The 25,546-nt window shown below is 54.1% G+C and overlaps 8 protein-coding genes across 9 annotated transcripts; 3 read left to right on the forward strand and 5 right to left on the reverse strand.

Annotated features, from left to right (window-relative positions):
- The first annotated feature begins 62 nt into the window (after positions 1–62).
- On the forward strand, positions 63–3,176 carry PV07_08494. Of its 2 annotated transcripts, XM_016395667.1 has the most exons (4): positions 63–530; positions 782–1,253; positions 1,302–1,441; positions 1,491–3,176. In XM_016395667.1, exons 2-4 carry the CDS (start codon positions 887–889, stop codon positions 2,307–2,309), a joined length of 1,326 nt encoding a protein of 441 aa, XP_016245523.1. In that variant the 5' UTR covers positions 63–530; positions 782–886; the 3' UTR covers positions 2,310–3,176. The 2 variants fall into 2 exon arrangements, with proteins under 2 accessions (XP_016245523.1, XP_016245522.1); XM_016395666.1 differs by having other exon boundaries at positions 63–1,253.
- A 2,875-nt stretch (positions 3,177–6,051) lies between these two features.
- Positions 6,052–6,646, reverse strand: PV07_08495 (uncharacterized protein; the record flags this gene model as incomplete). Its single annotated transcript, XM_016395668.1, has 3 exons — positions 6,052–6,307; positions 6,386–6,537; positions 6,635–6,646. The coding sequence occupies 3 exons, from the start codon at positions 6,644–6,646 to the stop codon at positions 6,052–6,054; spliced, it is 420 nt and encodes a 139-aa protein (XP_016245524.1).
- Positions 6,647–8,673: 2,027 nt separating this feature from the next.
- Positions 8,674–10,592, forward strand: PV07_08496 (uncharacterized protein). The gene has a single exon (XM_016395669.1). It carries the CDS (start codon positions 10,133–10,135, stop codon positions 10,466–10,468), a length of 336 nt encoding a protein of 111 aa, XP_016245525.1. The 5' UTR covers positions 8,674–10,132; the 3' UTR covers positions 10,469–10,592.
- On the reverse strand, positions 10,446–12,777 carry PV07_08497 (uncharacterized protein). The gene is made up of 3 exons (XM_016395670.1): positions 12,200–12,777; positions 11,146–12,074; positions 10,446–11,026 (listed from the first exon to the last, which is right to left on the reverse strand). The coding sequence occupies exons 1-3, from the start codon at positions 12,399–12,401 to the stop codon at positions 10,865–10,867; spliced, it is 1,293 nt and encodes a 430-aa protein (XP_016245526.1). The 5' UTR covers positions 12,402–12,777; the 3' UTR covers positions 10,446–10,864.
- Positions 12,778–12,877: 100 nt separating this feature from the next.
- PV07_08498 (uncharacterized protein) lies at positions 12,878–15,295 on the reverse strand. The gene is made up of 2 exons (XM_016395671.1): positions 15,160–15,295; positions 12,878–15,103 (listed from the first exon to the last, which is right to left on the reverse strand). Exon 2 carries the CDS (start codon positions 14,254–14,256, stop codon positions 13,222–13,224), a length of 1,035 nt encoding a protein of 344 aa, XP_016245527.1. The 5' UTR covers positions 14,257–15,103; positions 15,160–15,295; the 3' UTR covers positions 12,878–13,221.
- A 581-nt stretch (positions 15,296–15,876) lies between these two features.
- On the reverse strand, positions 15,877–17,692 carry PV07_08499 (uncharacterized protein). The gene has a single exon (XM_016395672.1). The coding sequence runs from the start codon at positions 17,359–17,361 to the stop codon at positions 16,042–16,044; it is 1,320 nt and encodes a 439-aa protein (XP_016245528.1). The 5' UTR covers positions 17,362–17,692; the 3' UTR covers positions 15,877–16,041.
- A 779-nt stretch (positions 17,693–18,471) lies between these two features.
- Positions 18,472–19,928, forward strand: PV07_08500 (uncharacterized protein; the record flags this gene model as incomplete). The annotated part of the gene is made up of 3 exons (XM_016395673.1): positions 18,472–18,552; positions 18,625–19,353; positions 19,390–19,928. The coding sequence occupies exons 2-3, from the start codon at positions 18,966–18,968 to the stop codon at positions 19,926–19,928; spliced, it is 927 nt and encodes a 308-aa protein (XP_016245529.1). The 5' UTR covers positions 18,472–18,552; positions 18,625–18,965.
- A 335-nt stretch (positions 19,929–20,263) lies between these two features.
- On the reverse strand, positions 20,264–25,398 carry PV07_08501 (uncharacterized protein). The gene has a single exon (XM_016395674.1). It carries the CDS (start codon positions 25,084–25,086, stop codon positions 20,716–20,718), a length of 4,371 nt encoding a protein of 1,456 aa, XP_016245530.1. The 5' UTR covers positions 25,087–25,398; the 3' UTR covers positions 20,264–20,715.
- Positions 25,399–25,546: the final 148 nt, after the last annotated feature.

Consider the following 25,546-nt stretch of genomic DNA (forward strand, 5'->3'; position numbering starts at 1 on the left):
ACATTGAACACTGGACATTGAACACTGGACATTGAACACTGGACATTGAACACTGGACATTGAACACTGGACATTGAACACTGGACATTGAACACAACACACTTCACTCATTCCCAAATACCGCCTGGTGCGGCAGATCCGAGTTCCAGAATTCCAAGAACCTCCCGACGACGTGGCAATTGATCGAAGAGCAGGGAAACCATCCTCTTCGCTCTTGCATTCAAGCATATCTCCGACGTCTGCATCCCTCATACCCGATTGACCGAGACCTAGAACATTGCCGTCCCAATCCAGACCGGGCACCAGCCAGTCTTGCGTCACAGAAACAGAGGCCCGAGTCATTGGCGTCGACGAAGAACCTGTCTCGGAGAGAAGAATTGGGTGGTTGCCAAGGGAATACCAGCATTGCTGCTCCCCTTGTTTCCTGGCATTCCTGTCGGGTGTAGGGGCTGCTCATCCGCCACCTTTCAGTTCCTTTGCCCTCCTTGTTTTCTTTTCAGCATCTCGTCGGACGTCTGCTGCTGCCTTAGGTGAGATACAACCCTCCGGCGCTTTTGTGGTGGTCTCGCTGGGACAATGGACTGTGCATCGAGGCCCTCGGCCATTCTGTTCGTCGGATCAACAAGGGCGAGGGCATGAGCGTCTGCGTGCCACGGCGCCTTGACCCTCTTTGACCCAGCACTGACCCTTTGAGGGCCAGGGTGTTTTTCAATGCCTCGACCCCCATCTTCCGTCGTTGCTTCTTCTTCGTATCACTCTGCTAACAGGCACAACCATGCAGTCATCCAACCTCGGGCTCCATTTCCCACGCCTCCCAAACCCTCAAGGCCTGGCTCTCTATCAGCGAGCTTTGGCACCTTCGGCACCTCTTCCCGCAAAGGGAGGAATGGACGTTTCGACCCTCCTGAATTCGAGACATCAGCCTGAAGGCAGCGACGATCTGAGCCGATTCCAGCAATCGCTGCATATGGACGGTGGAGCGTCATATAGCATGGATCAAGAGTCGAACATGGCTCACCACCCGTCATCTATCTCACAGTCCCATGTACTGCCGTACGGTATCATTGCGCCACCCCAGAACAGCCCTCCGATGTACACTGCCAGCACTTACATACCAAGGCATGACAGCCAGACCACGGTCTCGGACGAAAACTTGGCCCCTGCTAAAGGAAATAATGAGACAGGTGCTAAATCGTTTCCTTGTGGTACTTGCTCGAAATCGTTTGCGCGACGCAGTGATCTTGCCAGGCACGGTGAGTAGCCACCACACCTCCAGGGAGCGACCTGCTGACTCCGCCAAGAACGGATTCACAGCGGTGACAGACCGCATACTTGCAACCACCCGGGCTGCAACAAGTCGTTTATACAACGATCTGCCTTGACCGTACACGTCAGAGTCCACACAGGAGAGAAACCGCACTTGTGTGGACACTGTGGGAAGGTGAGTCTGGATGTCCCTCTCCCATACGTGAGACTAACCCTCCCACCAGCCATTTTCGGACTCCAGTTCCCTTGCACGGCACCGGCGGATTCACTCGGGGAAACGCCCATACAAATGTGAATATGCGAATTGTCAGAAGACCTTTACACGACGGACCACGCTCACGAGGCACCAAACTCAACATACGGGCACACTGGAGCAAGCAGCCGCAGAGGTCAACGCGAAATTGGCACCGGCACAGCCCCGTAGTCAGTCTATCTACGAGTCCACTTCAGGGGGCTCTTCGAGGAACTCGACAGCATCGCCCGCAGACAGGACATTGTCCATGTCACCGCATTCAGAGCTTCCACCTATGGCCACTGGGATGCAGCGTCAAGGTTCAGACTATGGATTCTTGCCCCAAACCCATTCCCTTCCCCCTCACATGCGACCTGACTTTGGGTCAAACTCGCCCCGCTCGACACCTCCCTTGACTCTTCAAAACTACACGAGTGCGCCACAACAGAGACCGGTCACGTCTCATCCACCAGCATATGGACCACCTCAACCTCTGGAACCTCCTGCCAACGGCACCGCCAGTGGTAGCACCTCGCCTCACTTGGGCGCCCTGGCATGGGCTTCGCTGGGTAGCGGATCGCTGCCAACACCATCCTCGTTGGATAATTACGGATATCCGGACCCCTGCTATGGTGGACCTTCACTTTATTATCCCGGGAGCGCTATTCGGAGACCTCAGAGCACTGAGCCAGAGGACTATGGCCTTCGACCTCGTCATGGTCACATGTCTCACCACGTAGCGGTCTCGGCTGATTGGACTTCAATGCCACTGGCTGTCCAGGACAATCGACAGGAGCGATACGTCATGTAGCGCGAGCATCTTTATCCTTTCTCAACACCTGGGGAAAGGGTTTGGCAACTTGAAAAGGCCTGTGGTGTGGCGGTCTCTACCGGGGTCAAGTCCTCGGAACTACGAAAACACTTGAACGCGGACGATGCCAGTCCAGAGAACGCAGCGTTGTCTACTTGACCGCAAATGGCCTCTGAGGACGTCGACCTAAGTAAAGAAGCTTGCAATATTCATCACTACCCGTTTTATCCAACGACAGCCACGTCTATCTTTATTAGGACGGGGACTCGCAAATATTTTTTTGAAATTTGTATGAAAACAAGGGGTTCCCGTTCGCTGGAGCTAACTCAGTCGGTCGAGGGAGGATTTGGAAGAGGGAATGCTTCGAGTCTATCCAGCAGCAAGGCGTCGAGTGGTGAGGTGCTATGGTATATTGGGATGGTTAAGGGCTGGGGGATTGACTGCGTATCAGGCACAGGCACAGGCGCAATCACGGATCATGGCGCAATAACGGGGCAACACTGACTGAGGGCATTGCCGTGAGCAAGCTGGTGGGTGGCAATGGTCGAGGGCACAAGGCAGGATTCACACGGAGTATGTCCAAGGGCGACATTCATACCTGAGCACCGTTTAGTCTCTTTTGTTCTTCTATCGCACTCACTATCGCGGGGCACTCTAGAATTTATTATTGCTTCTTTGATTGAGATCAAGTCCCTTGCATACATGAGTGCTGTGGTTGTTCGTGTGCGTGTCGAGGGCATCTCAGCCTTGCGTGACAGATGGAGACGGAGACTGAGACGGCAGAGGAGGACCAGCTATCATATCACTCACTCGCTGTATACTCTGTATACTCTGTATTATTCGGTGGTATTACAAGGGCAAAAGGGGGGAGGTATAAGCACGTAGATACACAATCACGATGCACGATGTATTCCACCTGACCTGGCTCCCTTTCCTGGCTTCCTGGCTTGGTCGCCTTGTGGCCTCGTCTACTTGGTATGTATGTGTGGATTACCGCCTCAGCAAGCGGGCAGGCAGGCAATCGAACAAGCAAGAAGCCATTGTCACGACAACAAACAAATGACAGCGCCGTCATCGCTCTCACTCTGACTCTGATTCTGACTTTGACCCTCAGCCTTGATGCCCCATCACCAGCTTCAAAACCTGTCGACAGACACCAACAAAGGACCACAAATGTCGAAAGACAAACACGGCGCAAATGCAAACACGGATACAGACAGGGGGGAGAGAAACAGACAGAGATGCCAAAGACAGCTTCGCATTAGGTGGGTGGTCTGGCAATCTCTTCTGTCAACTTCGTCCCTACCCTGAGAAGTCCTTCTTCATCCCCCTTCCCCCTTCAGGACCAATATCTTATCCTCCTGATATGTCGACTTCAATCCAACGTCCCTTCCTTCCAGCGATCATCAGCAAAAGGACCTCAAGTGCACTGGATCTCTCTGGTCTGACGGGGCCGGCCTCATCAAAGAACAGCAAGCCTCCCTCATAGGCATCGAACCTCTGCAGTAGTGCTGCTCCCCTCTGGATTGATACCATCAACCATCATCCATGCCTCTGCTCTACTCTCCCCTTCCTCGACAAGCCTCACTGCGCTCCAATCGGACAAGCGACGGCAGAGTCCAAGCCCCTGGACAGGACCCCGCGCAGAGGTGTGACATCCCCCGTTGGAACGTGGTCATGGCGTCTCAAAGTCTGGCGATCCAGTATAGAAACGGCCGGAGACGGAGCCGGTTCGCAGATATCTTTGCTGAGATCGGACGTACACAGTCCAAGGGCACAAACTGTCGGGTCCGGATAGAAACCACCCCAGAAGACCGATCTTTGTCAATAGCGTCCACCAGTAATCACATCCTTCCCACGTCTCCCTCCGGTGGTCATTCGACGGAAAGGGGCGTGTGGGTGATTCCAGGCGGCGAAGGAGACAGCAGCCCGATCCCAGATGAGTATCGTGGTCTCCTCCAGTCTCACGATGCGGTAATGAGGCGTCTTTCCTCAGTCTTGCGCTCAGCTTCGTCGAGAGTGAACAACTCCGCGGATCAAAGAACGACTTCTTCTCGTCCTTGTACTTCGGCTTCACTGAGATCGAGTAGAGGCGAAGGCGACGATACCGTGGGTCTTTCCTCAGACAGTATAGATCCTTTTCGCGTTCAAAATGGGCTCCAACAACCTCATACACAGGCAAATCGTTACCGGCACAACGAAACCGGCGTCAGTCACCCCACAGCCTCTGACATGGCAACACAATGCTGCGCGTTCCAACATACAGCGCTGGGGCAGACTAGGCACTGGGCCGATATGCAGCAACCACGAACCAGGACAGCCTCCCAGAGACACATCCATGCGCGCGGCCGTGCTCCTGGCAGCCCCAGCAGTGAGACTGTAAAGGATTGTGCGACCGCTTGCATGGCTGCCGCTGGTCGAATGCAAGGCCAAACTTCGACGCCCAGCACGAGTCCATTGCCCGTCATTGTTAGGTCGCCATCACCATTAACATCCATCGACCGCGCCATCACTCAACTTGTCTCCCAAAGCAACACATTCTTCCGAACGCACCATCCTTATTCTCTTAGAACCGGTGTCAACGGGCGCGGATATGGCTCGCATCTGACCCCTGTTGTGGGACATGTCACTACCGCTCAGACTTCTTTGGCGACCAGCTCCATGTCTCATGACCAAGCCGCAAAACTAGGCATTGACCACTAGTCATCAACCGAGGCAGCCCTGAGGCAGCGACCAGAATCAGCAGAATGGACTTGTCGTCCTCGGCGTGCCGCACCATCCCAATCGCGAAGAAATGCAACTTCTCCCGCCACCGATAGCGGCGGCGCTCCTTTGAACAGTGAAGGCATAGAAAGTACCAACCAGGTCATAAGCGATGATGAATCATGACTTGCGTGCTCAATGTGCCAACCATTTCGCAGAGCGGACCTCGAGCACTGGCTCAGGTTATAGATATTTTTTGTCCCTATCCTCCTTTGCTTTGGCGCAGTTGACCTGTCAGGGCGGAGAGGCAGGTATCTTGCTTTCTGTTACAGCCCTTCTTTTGCATGGTATACGAGGTTGGCTGGCTGGATTGGTATAGTGTTGCAAATGATGAGACTCGTGGAAAATATCTTCCTTGGACCATGGCGCTTCGCGGAGCAAGAGGATCGGGAGCACCAGCCTACTGAGCGATGAGGAAGACGGCCTGTATTCTGTCGCCGAGATGAGCAATCACTGCGGTCGAACAACGCAAGTGCAGGTCGATATCGCTGCAGAGGCAAAGCTTCAAGAGAACTGCAGCTACATGATTAGTCAAAGACAGCGTTAGAAGACGACAGCAAGAGCAGAGCATATTGCATCGAAAGAAAGGGGTATGATGAAAGGGGTTACTATGTATCCGTTCCTGGGCTCGCCAGCCCCCGAACAGTCATGCAAGAATTTCTGTTCTGTCAGTCCTCGGTTCGATGACGAACGATGCCCGATTTCCATCCTGTCCCAAATAAAACCAATGAACCGTCATATCTTTGCAGTCTAAAGCATGCCATATGTAAAGGGGAGGAAGGGATCTGGCCGACGTCCATGCTGGCAAAGCGCAGTGCATGTGGATCGAGCAGAGTTGCGATTGAGTGCTGTAGTCTCGTTCGGCTCAGTAGACTAGCCAGCTGGTCCAGGCCCAAGGTTTCTCTTGGTGGAACATTGCCCCAGGTGGTATCATGCCAGTGCTCGCGCGCAGGAACGTGAATCGTGAAACCGAATTTCATCAAGGTTCAGCATAAAACTGCTTCATCAGGGTGTTGACGACTTCATAAGCTCGTTTAGCCTCCGCGAGGCTCTCACCAATGAGTTTTAGGCACTTGTCTTCATCGGGTTCATCGACCTCGCCGGTCTCGTTTTTCTTGTGTCCGTAGTGCTGGATCTTCTCGCATTCGTCCTTGACCTTTGTGAAACCCAGTGTCGCAGACGAGCCCTTGAGAAAGTGACCAAGGCTGGAAAGCTCAGCGAGATCCTTGTCTTTCCTGTTGAAGACATGGGTCAGTCGAATCCTCGTTGATCCAGCCAGACTCCGATCTCCAGTGGACGACTTGCTGACTCACATGGCAGTGTCCATCTTGCCAAACGTCTGTTCTGCTTGCTCTAAGAATCCAAAGACTATTGACTTGCTAAAGTCACGATCGTCTTCCTCGTCCATGTCGAGAATTTGCTCGAAGGTGCTCTTCTCGACATTATCGCCAAAGTCAAACTCGATCTGCCGCAGACCAAGAAGTCAGCTACGTTAAAGCCTCGGTGGTTTCAGGCTCTGATCGACCGCGGACAGGTCGGGCTTGTTCTCTTGTCGTACTTACTTCCTCGGACATGATCGTACGTGTATCTGAAATAAGGCAGTCTGTGTGCAAGACGTAAAATGGTCCTGAGTTGTGGGCTGGCCCTTGGTTGAGCCCTTGGTTGATGAGGGGGTCACAGATTCGCTCGCCTCCCTGTCGATATTCTTGCAAGGACCGTAGCAGGCGTTTCGGGAAATGGAGATCAGGTGACCCGGTCTTGTCAGCGACGGTGGTGAGGAGTTGTCGGTGAAGATAAGGATAGCAGATAGGATACTAGGGGCCGCGGTCTGCCTGCAGGCATGGTGTCAGCGGTTTGGCAAGATGATGAGATCGAGACTCAAAATCCTCGTGCCCTGTGTGGCAAGGCTCAAAAACATTGCAACGGGTTCAACCGACCTTGGAATCCACAAAGAAAAAAGGTAAACAGTAAACCAATGCAAGGCACAACCAGGATTGGGGGAACTGGATGCTTTTGGCAGTCAGAAATCAGCAAAGGATCAACTCGGTCGGTCGGGGTCCAACGTTGAGATTGTAGATGGAGGAAGGAACACGGCGGTGCCCAAGATGCCAAAAGATGTGCCGGCAGCCGTTTCCTGCAGTGGTGAAATAGGACGAATTTTGAAGCCTCTGGACCAGTGGGAAAGTGACGTACGTCCGACGTTGTGGTTGATTGCTGATCCTGAAGAGGCTCGATCAACGCGCTCAACCACAAACGCAGGCGCTCGAGTCTGCGGCGAAGGCGGGCGAACAACCAAAACTCATTCGAAAGATTTTTCTCACCGGGAACCTGGGACCTGGGACCTGGGACCGGGGGCGTCGAAAATGCGCGGCCGGGGTTGAGGCTGAACAGCAATGACCTGCAAAATGATATCAGGAACAGATCTGGCGCGCGGGCTCTTGTTTTTCTCTCTCGGTGGTGTTTGCAAAGGCGGGGCCAGCAATGTGTGAAGGGGGTCTCCTCCCTCCGAGAAAACTAATCCCACGTCCATCCACACACGCTGCGATTGAGATGCACCGCTCTGGGTGGCCGGGAGGGGCAAATGAGCCATGCTAACGTACCTCAGGCCCTGCTCTCTTGCGCGAAACTCGGGTCAACCGGCTACTTCCTGCGATGCTGGCCTGCGATATGCGTTCTGTCTCGCGAGCAACCGAGCCCAAGATCTCCGTCCGGCAGCGCAGATCAACCACCAAAAGCGTCGGTCGTTCCAAAGACAAGCGGGGGCCAAGCACAATCCCACCTCACTCTTGGATGCGGCCAGAGACACGAATGGAACGAAAAGGAACAAGGAGGACCCTGAAACTCGACCGTGTCCGAATGGTGCGAGTCGACCCTGTCGTATACCCGGACGCTCGTCTGAAGAAAGAGATGGTTCAACAATGGGAATCGATGCTGAGCTGAGGCAAGAGATAAATCCGGGGACAAGTTTTTGTCTGCTTGGCGACTTGGGGCCCTACGACTACTCTATCGACCCGTTCGAGGCTGAAGGGATTTTCCAACTCCTCAATCGGTTAGGGACAGCAAGGAACAAAACCGGAGCCTATGGGTATCAGAAGAGATACGCACGGCAAGACAAGAGAGCCCACAGCCCAAGATACCCGCAATCCCCCCTCCAGTCTGTCAACCGTCTCGAGACCCATACATTCTCCCTCCCTCCGATTACCAACGAGACCTTCTCCTGCTCCTCCCCTCCTCCTTCTACCACGACCACGCCTCTTCACGAACTACCTCCTTGTACACATGTCCTGCGCCAGGACCACATCCCGTCCTTTCCAGTCCAGCGACTCGTATCTCGGCCTCGGTAAGCTGACGGGTGGCTCGTCGCGTGGGGAATGCCCTGCTTGACGGAGAACAAGTGACTCAAGAGAATGAGGTGACTATTTGTGGCTCCCCAATCGCACTCAGCACCACCACTTTTTAGCGGACTTCGGAAGGTGGAATGCTTTCTGGCTGTGGTCGCCCACGAGTCTCCTGCCACTCCAGCGGCGAACAAGACTCTCCTCTTATCCTGCAGGAGCATATTTAGACTCCCTAGAACCTTGAACCAACGAGCAGCCGCACAGTTGGATCCATCCCCGAAACAGTCGTGTTACCGGCCAGGAATACGGCAGATCGACACTGATACAGCATGAATTGGGAAAGCTGACGGCATGCCCTGTGCAACTACAATTCATTCCCTCTGGCGAGCGTTCAGTCCGTCTCTCTGCGGCGTCTGCCATCGAAAATTCAACGGGAGACACCTCCTCCAGCTAGCTGCCATCGCGGTGGAGGTTCTTGAGGCCGCTGCCCCCTCGTTTTCCAAATGACCCTGCCCCCTGAGTTGCTGCTACGCTGTCTGCTTGGACGTCAATAATTTTGCCTCAATTCCACCTGCGCGATGACGTCGACAGGCATCCAGGGTCCCATCAATGTCGTACGGAGCGCAGACGAGCACGAGTCACCATTCTCGGAGCAGCAATAGACAGAGCCCATCACGAGTATATAGAGGGCCGCCAGGACGAGGTTTCTTCCAGAGACAAACCTAAGCGCTGGATTAGGCTTGATTGGTCCCGTTCGGTACAGCCCACGCGGGCACTGAAGCTGCAAGAGAAAGGACGAAAAAGCAAGCAGAGGCGCGCCGATGGGTAGGCGAAGGGCCTACGGAGCCAATGATGTCAACCCGCAGATGAGCGCCCATTCGGCTGCTATCACGCCAGGGCCTAGCATGCGCCACTGAACACTCTGCTCTCTTACTCGGTTGGGGGAGCACAGGCAGCTTGGAGGCCAAAAATTAATGTTCCGGAGCAAGCACCAACTCTCCCCACCTTCTCGCGAGTTCCCAACGCAGTTTGACCGGCATTTGTCTGGGCTGGCTGCTGAGAAAACACTTTACGAACAAAAGGTCAACTGATTCAAGTCGCCCAATGGTCGAAATGTCCACGGTACTTCAACGGCCCTCCACTGCGGCCGGAACCGCTTGCCCCCGCGGCCCCTTCCAGCCTGAGGAGATCTCTGGTTGCAAGCAATCGAGCATAAAGAAGCAAAAGCAAGTCCAGAGGCGTTTCAGCGGTGAGGTTAGCTGCAGCCGGGAGCAAACAACGCGGAAGCCCTCTCTGCAGTTGGAAAACTCTCCCGGTGAGCCCTGTTAAATGGTTCCCCTATACCACTGTCCGGTGGACGGCGGACGGGGACTCTAGGGGTCTCTTGGAGCAGAGGGGAACCGGGACATCATCGTTTAGTTTGCATACCACAGCATGCTACCCACATGCTGCCCACATGGCCACTTGTGATGGCTGCAGAGAGAAGAAGAGGGGTGATCTTGGTCAAACACGGCCGTGCTTTTCACCCGGAGCTCTTGACGACTTGTTCCAAGTACAGCGCGACCGCACTTGTTCGCCAGACTCATCGGGGAACAACCTAAAATGCTCGACCGTGCATTATATCTCGGTTACGCTGCTCACAAGTTGCATTCGATGGTATGATTCTCCGGTACTCATCTCCGTGCCGTGCTCCCCAGCTCCCAGATCGTCACCGAATGGTCGATGACCAGCAAGCCAATGCATCGAGATTCAGGGGAGTGTCCAAGCCAGACCCGATCCTTCACGCTCTCTTCTCCCAGTGTTCTGGGATGTTTGGGGCCTCTCCATTGGTTGTCGGAACGAGAGTACCCTCTTCGATTTGAACCCATCATTGACAGCAAAGTCAGGTTGATGGGTTTTACATGGCAAGAAGGGCCATCCTTCTCTTTTCAATGGTACGGAGGATTCTATGCAGGGTGGCAGACTCTAGCAACGACTCGCTCTTTGTTCGGATCATTGCTGTCACCGAGTCATACATGGCCGCAGTTTTTGGAAGCTTGCATCAACGAGTTCCAGTAATATCATCTAGACCGAGCCGGAACGAAAGAGAGACGACGACGCCGATCTGTCACCAAGTCTAACCCTTTCATATTTTGTGCTTTGCTCAATCTATGTAGACGATCCCCTCCCCGTTCTATCTCCGGATGATGCTGACCTGTTCCCGCCATCGTTTTGGTACATGGTGCCGGTATGAAGCAGGTTAAACGCTAAACAAAACAATGCCCACCACGCTCCCTCTCTCACACAGCAGATCGTCGGGCAATGGCTTTCTGTTCGTCGGCAGCACAACCCCATTTGTTATGGGCTTGCAGCCCTCGGGGGAGCATCTATCCAACCTGTCTAGACTTGCAAGTCCCATTGCTACCAAAATCCCCTGCCGGCTCATACCACCACGTAGAGGTTCGTTAGTATCTTTTAACCAGTCACCTTGAAAATCGACTCCGCCAGCCTCTTGACATTGTCTGTGGTGATACCCGCCACGGAGATACGGCCGTCCTTGGTCGCGTACACGGAGTGTTCCTTGGCCAGCGTGTCCATCTGCTCGGGCTTGAGGCCTGTGTACGCAAACATGCCAATCTAGAAGAAAACACCATGTTAGTGTCCACTCTATCATTACCTGTCTCTAGGTAGGGTGGGAAAAGGAAAAAAAAGGAAGGAAATCCGCCTCAGCGCCCCTGGGGCTGCTTAGTACGTACCTGATTCGTAATGTGATCCCAGTTATGCTTGCTTCCCAGCTCCTCGAGATTCTTCTTCAACAGCGCCCTCATCTCGATGATCCGGTCGGCCATGCCCTTGACCTCGCCCAGCCACTGCTTGTTCAGGCCGGCGTCGTTCAGAATCTCACTGGCGATCCTGGCTCCGTGGACGGGCGGGTTAGAATACAGCGGACGCACGAGGATCTTGATCTGGCTATCGACACGCTTCTTTTCCTCGGCGCTGTCGCACACGATGCTGAAGGCGCCCACCCGCTCGCCGTACAGACCCATGTTCTTGGCGAAGGACTGGGAGAGACAGAGGCCGAAGCCTTGCTCGATGAACAGGCGCACGGCGTAGGCGTCCTTATTGGTGTCGCCGCTCGCGAAGCCCTGGTAGGCCATGTCGAAAAATGGGTAGTGCGACTTCTCCTTCATGACCTGGGCGATCTGCTGCCATTGTTCCTGGGTCGGGTCGATGCCGGTGGGGTTGTGGGCGCAGGCGTGCAGCAGGACGAGGGAGCCGCTGGGAAAAGCCTTGAGGTCGGCGATCATGCCGTCAAAGTCCAACCCGATGGTGTCCTTGTTGTAGTACTTGTACTGCTTGACCTCGAGCCCGGAGTCGGAGAAGACGGCCTTGTGGTTCGCCCACGACGGCGTAGGGATGTAGATTGTCTTTGCCCCCGGGTAGAAGCGCTCGAGGAACGCGCCGCCTATCCTCAGCGCGCCGGTGCCGGAGATGGACTGGGTGATGGCGACGCGGTCTTCCTGGACCGGCTTCGAGTTGGTCCCGTAGGCGAGGAGCGCCGCGGCCTTGGTGAACGAGGGCACACCCGTGATGCCGGCATATTCTTTGTCGAGGGAGGAGGAGACGACTTTCTGCTCGGCGGTGCGCACGCTCGGGAGGACGTAGGGCTTGCCTTTATCGTCGCCTGCAAGAAACCCACGGACACAAGCACGTCAGCAGAGCTCACGAGATGTGTAACTTCTTCTAGAGAAGGGAAAGACTGGAGGGCAGGGGGGCTAGAGAGTTTGCCATCTGCGGTCTTTCACTTACGATATGCGCCGACACCCAGGTTGATCTTCTCGGGGAAGCTATCCTTCTTGAAGGCCTCGGTGATGCCCAAGATGGCATCGGGAGGTCCTTCCTTGACGTTGGCCCATGTCGATGCGTTCGCGATGCGGATCACTTGGGTGGCCGTCGCAGCTTGTTGGCGCAGGGCCGAGCGAGCAGCTGCGGGACGAAGGGTCGAGAGCATTTTTGAGAGTGATGGTTGGGGGTTTTAAAAAAAAAGATGAGAGTCTAGTGTGATATAAGTAAAGACAGGTAGCAGAAGAAATTCTATCCCAGATCAAAAGCCAGCTCAAGGTCAAGCTCCTTCAGACTGAGGTTGATGTTGGTGTTGTACAATGACTCAAGGGGACTTTTGTCAACAAAAGACAAGAGAAAACCCAGCTATCTCTTTCCCGGATCTTTGCTAGAGTAATTAGAGATATGAGAGAGACAGAGAGATGAAACTTCAGAGAGCTCGGATGATGAGGTTTTGAATAAAATGGTCCTTGTCTGGTAGACTTCCAGCTCGACTGTTCTCTGTGAAATTGCTTTCTCCAAAAAATTTTACCAACGGGTTTCTGCTTTGCCGTTTCGGTACCTGGAATTGAAGCTTGGGGGCAGGGCGTGTTCCCAGGGACCTCCAAGGCATCGGCGGCGGGCGGGCCACTAGGCGTGGATTTAGTGGGTTGCGGCCAATAGCCTTGGTTGGTTCTAGGGGCAGTGAAGCCACCGGAATAACTGTAAGCTCGGCCATTATCGCCTGTGGGTGCCTGGTGCTGCCTCCAACCTTCCCCAAGGCCCCTTTGCGCGGACTGTTCCGATCTATGGCATACTCCGTACTCGCAGCCCTCTGCTCCCCCCAATCGCCTCCCGGGCCACGGCAATCAAGCCCGCCCAATGATCAGTTCTATTCCCTTTTCAGGAACCACAGCCTTACCACAGACACCAGGCTTCCTCCCCCCAATGTCATTATGAACACGGCGTTACCTAGGTATAATTACAACCCTCCCGCCTGCAGTCGTCCATCAGGCCAGCCTGACGCCCGCCTCCTTGTTCTTCTTGCCCATCGTGCCCTGTGCGTTGCTCATACCTGTCGCCTGGCTACCATCCAGAACGCTTGTCGCCTCCCGCTTCTTCTCTTCGGCAATCTTCTTGAGGTGCTTCTCCGTCTTCAACTTCCCGCTACCCTTGCCGTGGAACTGATGACTCAGGTGCTTGAAGGCTTCCTTCTGGTTCATGATCCTGCCATCGTCATCCACGTACTTGATCTGCACGTCGGGCTTGTACTCTCGGTTGAAGGTGGCGGCAGCCTGGATGGAAGATTGGTGCTCTCGCTGAGTGTTCTGCCAGCGTGCATGTTCTTCTCGTTCTTTGACAGACATGCCTGTCAGTTTGCCCGACTGGCGGTCTCTCTCGCGCTGCATTCGAGCCCTCTGTTCATTCTCATGCTCGCGCAAGCGCGCTTCGATGATGAATTTTTGCCGATCTTTGTAGAGAGAATTGCGGTCGCCGGCATCGCCGTCCTTGAGAAGGCCACGTTGTCGGAGAAGACTAAGGGCAGCTCCCATTCCCTGATCGAGTGTCTTTTCCTCTTCAAGGCCCGTGTGCGGGACTTCTGGCGTCACGGTGGACCGCTCGCGCTTCACTCGATCGAGGAGCTCCTCTTCGTTCTCAATTCCACTATGAACCTCGCCCATCGGGTGGTCTTCGTCTTCGTCTTTCACTTGCGGAGCAGGACTCTCTGACTCGACTTTCTCAGTGGACTTCTTCACACCCCGTTCAGGTTGTTCATCCCTCGGCCGCGAAGATAGGGTGTCGAGGAACACGGTTGTGTCGTCCAGCACAAGACCGCCGTTAACCTCTTCGTCCGCCTCTGCCTCGTCGTTCTCTTCTTGTTTCAGTAGCTTGACGATGTCTTCTGCCTTTCTTTTCTGCTTCTTCAGTACCGCGGCTCTGGTTCTTGCAAGGGCACTCGCGAGATCTTCGTCATCGTTGAAATGATCTTCGGTCGTTCGGGGCCTCGTCGGAGCGGGAGCATTGCTTCTAGAGTCGACGTCCATGGCATCGCCGTTGCTACTGTTTTGTGGGGGGAAGATATCATCATCTTCATCCACAAGTTTCTGACGTTTGGACTTCTTCCTTTCTTTCTTCGGCTTCCTGATCTTGATCTCCAAGTAATCCGAAGCAGGTTCCACTTTTAGAACGTCCAGACTGACAGTATTCTTGAGTTTTTCGCCGATTTGCTGGCGTTTGGCCTCGCGTTCCTCGACAGTAGCGCCCTGACCATCCAATGTAAAGGCCTTCCGCTTCTTGTCGTCGTACTGCGCTAGCAGGCCCTTCTCAGAGTCGTCATTCACATCGTAGACCTTCCGCTTCTTGAGATCCAGTTTCTCTTTGACCTTTTCTCTAGCAATAATATCTGCATTCTCTAGCACATCTTCCTGCTCACTGTCATCGGCTTTGCCGATCTCAGTATCCTTCAGCGTCAAGATCTGCTCTCCCGCGGTTTCGTCGAAGTCACCGATCTCATGTGCGACCTGCACGCCGGCAAGGTCCTTAGAGGTATACTCGACAGCGGCCTCTCTTTCACGCTCCGCCAGCTCCCGTGCCAATCGCTCGGCACGTTCCCGCTCGATTTTGGACTGTCGCTTTTTCTGGCCTTTCAACCACGCCTTCGTATCGAGATCTCCTTCGTCATCGACGTCGCCCAGTCCCTTGCCCTCGAGCTTCTTGTTCCTGGCGTCGGCATCTCGCTGTCTCTGGATTTCCCTCTTCCGTTGTTCTCGGAGAGCACGCTTCTTCTCTTCCTCGCGCAATTGGTTCCAGTTGTCGTACCCGGCGGCTTCGCGGGTCTCTAGGGTGGATGCGGGGTCATCATCTTCGTCGCTGTCGGCGTCCTCGTCTTTTCTTTTCGATTCTTTGAATGTTGGTCCTTCAGATGACTGTGGAGGTTGCCCACTTACGCTCAACAAGGGGAGGCCCAGGCTCTTTCTGAGCTTGTTCATCTGCTCAATATCCGCGGGGGCAGCCATGTTTGGAGACGGTGCTGGAAATGTCAACAGGAATATCAAAAAAGACAGCAGATGGTGGTAGTGGGAGGATGACCAGCGCAGGCGAAATGCTCTGAACAATCTCGGCCTGCGGAGGTAACCAGACACAGGCGATAGCCTAACCCCGATTAGTCCTAGCGTTTGTGAAATCTTGGCATGATTTTTCGACGCTTTTCAAGCCCGCTTCCTGCGTTTTTGTTTTCCTCCTTCCTTTCTTTCCCTCATCCAAAGTTCTGTGTCTCAAACGCTCCCTTCCTATCCATCGCGGTAGTGTAAGGTCGAGCGTCTGTGGCGTTCTCGACTACTCTTGCGGAGCCATTAACAGCACCCCCATTAATGTCTATTTCCCAGTCGACAGAACTGAGAGCAACCGCCGAATCCTTTGCCTCACGGCCGGTCCACCTGAGCTCGGTTCTTGGGACGATGACCCTTGAGATCCTCGCGATCTCGGGTTTTCCGAACGGGGACTTTGTCAGCTCGGTGGGCTGAGGTAGTAGGGGAGACGTCTTATTCCCAAGCTTGGTGTATTTGAGCCTCGTCGAGGCATGATCATTGGGCAAAACCAAGACTATTGTCTACATTCCCAGCTTTGAAGATATCAAACTAAACTTATAGAAGTTCCGAAGATCTGCTCAAAGGACCAATGTCATATGCTCCAGAACGCCGAGCGATGGTGCCCGTTCCTTTATTATGTTATCTATAGCCCTTCTAATGCGATCCAGTGCAACACAGTGCATCATGCTGTGCAGCCGTCACCTCTCCGGCAACGGTACAAATGTATATACAAGCCGAGCTCTACCAGCTCGTCACTCCCCTCTCTCGATCGAATCCACCTCTCAACTGCCTCTGCGGCTTGACGACCTTACCCTGCAACACGGTATATCGCACAATGTTTTCACAGTCTTCCGGCCTCACCCTCGCAAGCCAGATGAGCTGTACAGCTTCTTTCTCCAACTTCTCCCCGTCCAGGTCCACATCATCTCCCCCCACCTCTTTCTTCCGGCCTTGCCTTCGATAGATCATGACATTGGCGGAGTATTTATGGCCCCCGACGTGACTAATGAAATATATACCGACACCACCAGGTCGGTCGTCGTGGAGGTCGCGGTAGAGACCCATGGGGCGCAGGATACGCTCGAATTCTTTGCGGAGGAGAGGCGCAGATTGGCCGCAACGGGCGTCGCGGGTCTTTTGGCTGCACATGAGAATTAGGTAGGAATGAGGGATGGGGCGGATTTTGAAGGTCGACGAGATTGAGGGAGGTAGCGGTGCTGGGTCAAGCGTTGTGTTCTGTGACGGTGGTGGTTGTTGTTCTTGCTGCGAGCTGTCTTGCTGTGATGTATCGGCGCCATCTCCAATTTGCAACCCGGACACATCGGGAGTATCTTCAGGCTCTTGTTCGTTCTGCACTCCTAGAGCCGGGTCTTGATCTCCTGCGGGCGATGGCACATGACCATTGCCATTGACCTCTGTTCTTTTTGTGCCGACAGGCATGTCATTTCTGACACTTCTGTCCACCACCTCTTTCATTAGCGTGCCCGCTTGGCTCGGCCTGACCTTCTCAACCACGACCCAACTAGGCAGTAGCATGCAATCGCTCGTGCCGGCCTCTTCCTCGTCGCCATGGCACTCCTCGCCAGATGGGAAATTGCTCGCGCTCAACATGACCCTGCCGCGCTTCCCACTCAGGTCCAGCCCGACCTTGCCCACGGCCTGCATGACAGAGCCCTTCTCGTCGGTGACATCCCTGACCCAGTCGGTCTTGCCCGTGCCGACGAGGAGGTGGACGTTGAACCCCTTGACGTGGCCGAAGAGCTTGTCGCTCTCGTCGATGGAGAATTTCGTGGGGTAGTGCACGGTGCACGACGAGCAGTCGTGCAGACATTCGTCGCCGTCTATCGACGGGTCCGTCGGAGGGAACAGGTCGGCCTCGGTCTTCGCGGTGGTGAAGCCGTCGCGCGCGGAGCCCGGGAGGTGCGACTGCGACGACGACGGCGTGAGGAAGGTCTTGACGTTGCGGAGGAAGGACATGCCGGAGGACTTGAGGGCGCGGGGTTTAGAGGTCGAGGGAGCGGAGGAGGAAGAGGGAGTGGCTGTAGGCGTGGAGGAGGACATGAGAGTCGTGAGGAAAAGTCCTCCTCGCCGGCGATTTTTCTTTTCTAGTGACGATGATGAATTTCCTCAATCAAATGAACGCACGGCAACGGGCCTTCGGAGCCAATCGCCCCTCAACCGCTATCTTATCAATCAGCCACGGAATCGCTTCCGGTGGGCGACTGGGCGTTCGCGTGTCGGCCGATTTCTTCGAGCGAGCGATGAAAAGACAATGCGAAGGCGCAGGGACGGGAGAAGAGACGGGGCAGATGAAGAAGACAAGAGCGCAAGAGGGGGGAAGATATTGTCACTGTCTATTTTCCCGTTCAAATCGACCTCCTCCTTCTTTTCCTGCTTCCTCGTTCCCCTGTTTTTATAGCAGGCAGAAACATATGCTTCGGCCATACTCGTCCCCTCCTTCTCGACCGAAAGGCGCCTCGCTTCACCGAGCTCCCTGGCTTTCTCCGAGTTCGCACATACCTTCTCTTTAGCCGTTCTCTCGCTGGGCTCCCCATGATAAAACGTCTCCACGATCCATGCGTCCTGCATCCTGCATCCTGTCGCGCCCTCTATTCCTAATGCCGACCCTGCCCCATCAATGCTGGCTCAAGTGTCTATGTATGCAGGGTATGGAGTTTAAGGGGGGCGATCTCCGTGGGTGTGCAGGTACCAGACCGATGCATCGTTTTCTGGCGATCACTGTGAAGATGACCTGTGAGATAAGAAGGAAAGAGAACAGGGCTCTGCTTCAACTGTTTCGTCCCCAGAAGCCGTTGTTGTACATGGAGATCAGCATTGAAGGCTCCTGATAGAAGCATATCTCGAGGGATGTCGTAGAGAGTTGATCATGTGTACTGCGCCTCCTCGCCTATACGGTTGGCCTGCATCGAGGCTCACGATCTTCGTTGCGTGAATTCGTATGCGCCGTTTTCAGCCACGTCGCGGCCTTGACGCTCGAATTGAATGGCATCGCGTGATCCATAGGCCTCGGATGCAGTGTTATGGGGGCGCAGTTACCATCACTGCGTCTGGCTGCCTTGGCGGTTGCTCTACATTGCTATCCAGGATGTGCAAGACTCGTCGGATGCCTGCGCCGAAAACCTGGAGGCTCGTGAGTGCATGTCTCTCTATTCTTGGGCTTCCAAATGATCAAGACAGACCTGCTTCGAACGGGGTGCCAGAAGCATTCTATCTCCGAAGAGTTATTACACGGTCCGTCATGCAGCGATCCAAACCCATCTTACCCGTGAGCTGAACACGCCACTGATGCGAAGTCCAATACAGTTGCCGGTCAATTGGAAGTTCTAGCACGGGTTCATCTAACTCAAGCCCGTGCCGAGTACGATGAATATCGGCAACGTTCCAGTCCCTACGACTTCGAACGCTACATCAATACGGATGTCATGGAAAGCTTTGGGACGAGAGTATGTCCTTGATATGGTGTCCAGCTACGCCAGGTGATCAGCAGCAACAGCTCGCAGCGGCATTGATGAGTTGTTTGTGTACATCGCATACCGAGAGGGCCCTCTATTACTCCTGCTCTCCAGGTATCAGTTTTCCCTGGAGAGTCAACCCGTAAGCGCATCGCCCATTGCCTCAAGCGTGGCAGAAGTCCCGAAGTACAGATGGGCTGCATATTCTCTTCGTCTCTCATCTGTCAAATCATCACGGGGTGGCCGCTCACTGGCGAAGGTCAACCGCATATATCGCATACTTTCAACGAATCAACTCTTGGCTGGGTGAGAGCTCCTCTTAGCTACTTTGCAGCACTGGAGGACATCGCCTCGGTCCTTCGGTTGGTCTTGTCGCAAGCCGTGGAGCCCACCATCCTGTTTCTTGACCGAGTTGATGATTTGAATGGGTTTGAACTGAACACTCTTGTCACCGAGCTCCAGAATCTGAGCCTTCCCTTCGATAAGACCTCAGGGGTTGTCTTGTCGGGGAGATACTCGGAAGGGACTATGAAGCATTTTGGTGACTTCCCTCAGGTCGACCACTTGTTAGAGTATCGAGGTAAGAATCCTCTTTGACGACTCTTCTTTCATCAAGCCGATGTCTTGCAGAGTGTACCAAATCGTTATGCTTCCGACGAAATCAACGTCAGGAGAGATCAAGCCGATGATGCAGCGAAAGGGTCGAACGAATGGACTTGGAACCAGCTTTCCTACCGGGGGTTTGCGGCACACGGTGCAAGTCTCCTCTGGATCGAAGGGAAGGCAGGCAGTGGGAAGAGTGTTCTTGCGAAGTGCGTCGTTACACACCTACGCTCGAACCATGTTCAAGGCGAGGTTACGGCTCTAATCAAGTGCCTGTCGAAAACTTACAAGGAGCTCGCCTTACAGCACTATCTCGGCCTCGCGAAAGAAGCAGCTACTGTTCGCAGAGTCAGCGGAGCCAAGAATAAGGTAGTGCCATTGAATGATTCGAGTCTGCTCACAGCCGAGCTTCCCAGGACGCCAAAGGAGACGGAGCAAGAAACGCAAGCCATGACTGGAGTCATCAACTTTTTCGATCGCAAAACGCTTCTCCCTTGTGCCAGCCAGATGCTTCACGGGCAGGAAAATTTGTCCGGCTTTCATGGAGAATGACACGGACGACATGAGGCAGGTGAGGCAAGTGAAGAAGCAGCTGGAGCAGCCAGAGCAAACCTCCCCGCCTGCAACATGGCCAGATACCACGATACCTTTTATGTCTCGGGATCATAGCCATGATGATCTTGAAGGTGACGACGATGACGAGGTTGAAGGAGACGAGGGGAGCAGGACTGGCGTGACTGGGAAGACTCCAGCAGGGACGACGATCCTCCTAAGGATCTCTAGCGATGTCCGCCTCAGGAAACTCAGGAACACTCAGGAACATTGATCAAACAGCGGCTTGGGCTGATCTAGCCTGGCATGGCCCAGTTCAATCGGTGACCAAAGTGGAAGAAGTCGTCTATACCTATACACACTGCCCAACAGCCCTCTAAAAGTAGGGACCACCAGGGACGTCGGACATGTTCGATTCACGCTTGGATTCGCTACCTTGAAAATTCACACGCAGATAGCAGAACAAGCCAAGACACACAACAAAGATGGCGGTAGAGAACAAACGGGAAATCCTCTCCTTTTCCACATCCCCCCTCCACCTTGTCTAGGAACCAGGTTGGGGTATCGCTGAAAGAGCCAGGTCGCTTGTAGAAAAACACACACACAAAAATACAAACACCCACAAACGCCCACACATCCATTCTTTCCTCCCTTGAATTCGGTCCATTCCCAAGGGGTATCAAACCCCCATTCAATGCTATCTTACTCGCCCACCTCTCTTGCTCTCGCCTCCGGGCAACGAAGGTGTCGCACACGAGACTTTCGCCGTGGAGCCTGCCTCGCCCATCTAGACCTCATCCTCCTCACCGTCGTCCTCCCTCATCCCGATCCGTGACCCGTTCACGTTCGCCTCCCTCCCGCCGTACCGGCTGGCCGCCCTCGCCTCGTGGATCCGCGCAATCGCCCGGTGCGTCTTGGCCAACCTCTTGTAGTCTCCGTTCCTCTCATACTCTTCGGCGAGTTGCTTGTAACATTCCAGTGCGTGGACGCCGTACTCACGGTCGCGGCCGTGTTGTTGCCGCTGCTGCTGAGACGACGGTGACAGCCCATCAATGCTTCTCCTCGCCCGAGCAAGTTCTTTGGCCTCAGACGTCTGAGAATCGGCGTCCTTGCTGCCGGCTCGTTGATGATTGCCCGGTGCATGCCCATTATGGTTCGAGGTGGCCGTCGACGAGTTCCTCAAGTACTGTTCGTCTTCCGGATCGGTGCTGGTGAGCAGGTCGACCAACTCTTCGATGGTCCCCACCAACTCCTCGAGCGCAGTCCACAACGCATCATCTGGCTGATTCGCAATCGTGGAGAACAATTCCAGCAACTCTGCAATGAAGACCTTGCGACTCACTGCTTCGTTCGCCGTCACTGGTTTCGCTTTCAGAATCGAGTTGAGCGCGCCGATAATTTCGGTCTCAATCAACTCGAGGTCTTCGCTTAATGCCCATTCGCTCACAATCATGGTTTGAAGCACCTCGACAGCAACCTTGCGGAGACCTTCATGCATACTCAAACAAAGACTGATGGTAGGCGCTACGAGACTTGGCACGTATTGTACTTGATAGCCTCCCAGCCGGCGGATATTGTATCGTCGCTGATCGTCGGCGGTGGCTTCCCAGCCTAAGCTCTCCCACGCTTTGCGCAAGAGGTCGGCGCCATATTGGCGCACATCGCCTGCAATTTTCCACACGGCCCGGCGTTTTTGTTCGGGGAAGAGCTCGAGTGTCAAAGCAGGAGACGACACGAGCTTGAGGAGAGTATCGAGGAAGGTTTTCCACAGTTGCATGTCGAAGCCATCCGCATCCTCTGGTGTTGGGAGGTATGAAGATATAAGGAGTGATGAGAGGTGGTTCAAGATTGTCAAAGCTGATGAGTGGTGATAGATGTGCAGGCTGAGCCATGAGGCGGGAAATGCGTCGTTCTTGAGGAGAGATCGTAGGACCATGAGTGTGGAGATGATGTACTCGGTGAGTTCCTGTCCTTGGAGTTTGAGATTCGATGGGAGCTTCATCTTGGCGATTATAGAGATGAGGGAAGAGAGTTCCAGGAGCGCTTCGTCAAACTGATCATTGGCTTCGGACGATTTGCTGATGAATGGGTAGGAGTCTGAAAAGAGCAGAGACAAGGACCGTCGTCTCGCTGGCGGCCCATCTGCAATGGTATTGTAAGCAGAGATGAGTTTCGGCATGAAGTCGTGCAGGTGCAAAGTCGGAAATCGTGTGAGTTCGGCGACGACCGAGCAGCACAACCGGACTTGTTCGTGCCAGTTGTCGGACCGGTTGTTTGGGGTCCAGTATGGCGAAAGCCACCTGATACAGTTCTTAACAAGCATCTTCCGGTCTTTCTCGTCCACCCAGACCTGGTCTAGCTTGGTGTAGTTCAGGATCAGGACGATTCTGTACAAAAGCAGCTTCCCAGAGGCTGCGTCACATGCGTCAATGAAGTCAACCGCCACCTTCATCACTTCTTCCTTGCTGAAGGCCGGGAGTAATTCGGGAAGCCAGTCGTGGAATTTCTGTACAAGGAGGGTTTTGCTCCCAACGAGTGCCGGAGTCTCGCTGCGCATCATCATCTGCAATCCAAAAAGAATCGCCTGCATATCTTCCTTGAAACTCGAGTGCTTCTCGTCGTTGTCTCGGGGTTGCGACCCAAAGCGTCGCTGTTGGTAGGACACGATCAGGATCCTCATGAAATTTTTGCCAACCTTGAACAAAGACCTCATATCACGGGCACTTTGGGGGTCTGAAACGCTTTGCAAAAGCCTGGTGAAACTGCGAATCAGGCACGACGCAGCGTAGGGAAAGCGAAAGTGATTCTCCGTATACTGTTCAATCAGAGGACCCAAGTTAAACCGTCGATCATGGACAATTCCGAGCACCCAGACAATATCATTGAATATAAGGTCTTCAAACTTGGACTCCCCCGATTTGTGCACAAGGACTCCGAACAACGCGTCCAGCACCTCCCTAAGCTGCTTGACGATTTCGATCTCCGGGACAAATGTGAGTTTTTGCAGGATATCCAACAATTGGACCGACGTCTGATGTTTCCAATTGATGAGGCTGACCAAGGTTCGATCCTGCGAATACTCCGTACTGCAGAGAAGTGTGTAGACTTCAAGGGAAGCGATCGTAGCCAAGGAGCCTTCATGGATGGTCTTGTAGTTAGCATTGTTCCAGGGCAAGGATAAATATGCACCGCGTCCTTGGACGATGCTGGAGGTGATCTTGTCGTAAGCGTGTAGGATGAGCGAGTGCTTGCCATCAGAAATAAATGCTTGCTTGTCCCATAGTGGCAACCAAGCCAGGGCAAACGGGAACTCTGGGGCATCCGCAATACTCAAAACCAAATGACTCTCTGGTACTTTCTCGGTTGGCACTCGCAAACATAGTGTCTGATCCCATTTGTGGTCGAACTCCACGGCATTCGTTCGGAAAGCAGTAACTCCCGCCCCATTCGACGACGGAAATATACAATGTTCCACGCGCCGTCCAGCATTGTCACGTATCTCCATGGTCAGTTGTAGATTCTGCAGTGAGTGGGCTTTTATCGGCGCCACGTTCACTTCAGGGTGAGACAAAAAGGAGGCTTGGGACAGAACTGCTTTGCTCAAAGTGAGGTAGATATCTGTCCGTGGTTTGGACGGTGCCTCTGAGAAACCCATCTTCTGAGTTTTGGTGATCATGTGCATTGAGGTGGGTGTATTCTTGATCAGGGTGTCTGCCTCGGGCGCAGCATAGGGAGTGAGGCTAAAGGAGACACTGGAGATAGGTGTGCACAGAACAAGAGCTTTGCCGGGGCTGTCAAGGAGCTGCGCTGCGATTACGCTCGATCCCCCCGGTTTCTCGTCGTCTCGCTGCGACCCAGACCATATGGTGACGTTTTCTTCTCGTGGCTGGCCATCCCTCATGATCTTTGCAATGTCTAGGACTCCCACCCCAATAGTCCGAGGAACAGGGGGCCCCATAGGCTTGCTTTGGCCATCTTCCTCCTCCTCAATTATCGACGGAGTCGATGCTCTTTCCTGCAACTGTGGGGTGGTTCTACCATTTTGGCCGGGCTGAGGTCTGTCTGCATTTCGCCGCCTCCCAAACATCAGGCTGGATCTCCGCCTGTTCAGTGATAACTGCCGTTGACCAAGTAGGGTTCCATTCCTTGACGGCGGTCTCTCTACCGCTCTTTTTTTGGCTTTCCGAGGAGGCTCCGAAACCACAACTTTGACAATGAGGAATAACCGATCATCGGTCCCAACGTCGCGAGTGCTGAGATCAGATAGGAGTGTCTTCATTTTGGAAGTGGCCATGGAGCTGTACGTCTCTGAGAAAGGCTTGAGATTGCCGTCTGCATCCCTTAGATACAGAGCCAGACTCAGTGTTGTCGCATCGAGGTCAGAACCCGCAACTGACGTGATCTCAAGGAGACAATGATGGAGTGAAGTCGCCTTGGACTTTTCAGATGGAGTAGTATCCAGTACACTCATGACTGACTGCAGTTTGGCCAGCTCGATGGCGGAGTCCTGCGACGTCAATAGCCGTCCTTGTCGAGCGGGATCACGCACAATGATCTCGCCGCTCAGCATTCTGTTCCCTCGCACGAGGTCCCAGACCGCCTCCTTGCGGACTTGGAGCCTCTCCTGAGTGGTGAGCACATCGTTTAAGAGTTCTCGCCGGGCGTAGTCGAGTCGGGTGGTAATATCCGACATTTGGTCCAGAAGATGATACTCTCGACGCAAAACCAGCTCGGGAAGGTGCAAAATATACCACTCTCGCAAACAAGAGGTGATTTCATCCACCAGTGGCTCAGTGCTTGACGTCGGAGACTCATCACCAATTTTCAACATGGGCACTGGGGCTGGGGGCCTTGGCTGGCCCGGCTGGACGAGAAAATCGACATTTGGACCCAGTTGTTCTCGAATTTCGATACAACACTTGGGGAAGATGCCAGAGAAGACCCGAGCGTCGGCGGCGGTCCTGATCCCTGTGCTTAATGCCGACAGCAGGGTGGGCGGCGCAACCAGATAACCTCGACACCAAGACCCATCTTTGCCTCCCTGCTCGATGACATACAATTGGTCTCCAATCTGCAGAGGGAGTTCGGATGGAGAAGACGTCGGCTGAAAGGGATAGATGGCAACCGCATACGACAGAGGCAGCGGCTGCCAGGGCATATTAGGTAAGAAACGGTCGAATGGCTCTGTGAGTCGCAAGAGAGAATGAGGTCGGACAGCAGTTCGTCGAGAATGTACGTCGGATCTCACAATGGCCGGGGCGGTGGCCTCGCGATGGTGATCGGTGGATCGAATCTAGGGGCCTGTGCACACTCTCCCTTTTCTCGTGGGAGATTCATCGGCTGAGGGAGTGGAGAGGCCGTGCGAAGGTCGATACCGTATTGAGAGATCGAAGGTCGTCCGTCGATGTCAGCGTGAGTGATGAGATGGAAGTGGGATGATCAATGGTTCGACTCGACTTGTTTTTTTTTTCTGCGACGCGTTGTTGGAGAGTTTTGCCCACAGGATCAAGTCTCCGATGTTTGAAGAGTCAAGACGACGCTCGCCGCGCCCGCAAAAGCTGCGAGTCTTGATCTCCGCTGCAGCTCCCGGCACTTACCGCCTAACGGCTTCGACCACT

The sequence above is a fragment of the Cladophialophora immunda genome (genome assembly GCF_000835495.1).
Source record: "Cladophialophora immunda strain CBS 83496 unplaced genomic scaffold supercont1.5, whole genome shotgun sequence".
Classification (NCBI taxonomy): Eukaryota; Fungi; Ascomycota; class Eurotiomycetes; order Chaetothyriales; family Herpotrichiellaceae; genus Cladophialophora; species Cladophialophora immunda.

Excerpts from the sequence above, each read along its gene's own strand:
- PV07_08494 (XM_016395666.1), top strand. The coding sequence starts at position 776 with ATGCAGTCATCCAACCTCGGGCTCCATTTCCCACGCCTCCCAAACCCT. Across the intron at positions 1,254-1,301 it reads CAGTGATCTTGCCAGGCACG|AACGGATTCACAGCGGTGAC; the intron begins GTGAGTAGCCAC and ends GACTCCGCCAAG. Across the intron at positions 1,442-1,490 it reads TGTGTGGACACTGTGGGAAG|CCATTTTCGGACTCCAGTTC; the intron begins GTGAGTCTGGAT and ends CCCTCCCACCAG.
- PV07_08496 (XM_016395669.1), top strand. The coding sequence starts at position 10,133 with ATGACCAGCAAGCCAATGCATCGAGATTCAGGGGAGTGTCCAAGCCAG.
- PV07_08497 (XM_016395670.1), bottom strand. The coding sequence starts at position 12,401 with ATGCTCTCGACCCTTCGTCCCGCAGCTGCTCGCTCGGCCCTGCGCCAA. Across the intron at positions 12,075-12,199 it reads CCTGGGTGTCGGCGCATATC|GCGACGATAAAGGCAAGCCC; the intron begins GTAAGTGAAAGA and ends GGTTTCTTGCAG. Across the intron at positions 11,027-11,145 it reads GGGATCACATTACGAATCAG|ATTGGCATGTTTGCGTACAC; the intron begins GTACGTACTAAG and ends GTTTTCTTCTAG.
- PV07_08498 (XM_016395671.1), bottom strand. The coding sequence starts at position 14,256 with ATGGACGTCGACTCTAGAAGCAATGCTCCCGCTCCGACGAGGCCCCGA.
- PV07_08499 (XM_016395672.1), bottom strand. The coding sequence starts at position 17,361 with ATGTCCTCCTCCACGCCTACAGCCACTCCCTCTTCCTCCTCCGCTCCC.
- PV07_08501 (XM_016395674.1), bottom strand. The coding sequence starts at position 25,086 with ATGCCCTGGCAGCCGCTGCCTCTGTCGTATGCGGTTGCCATCTATCCC.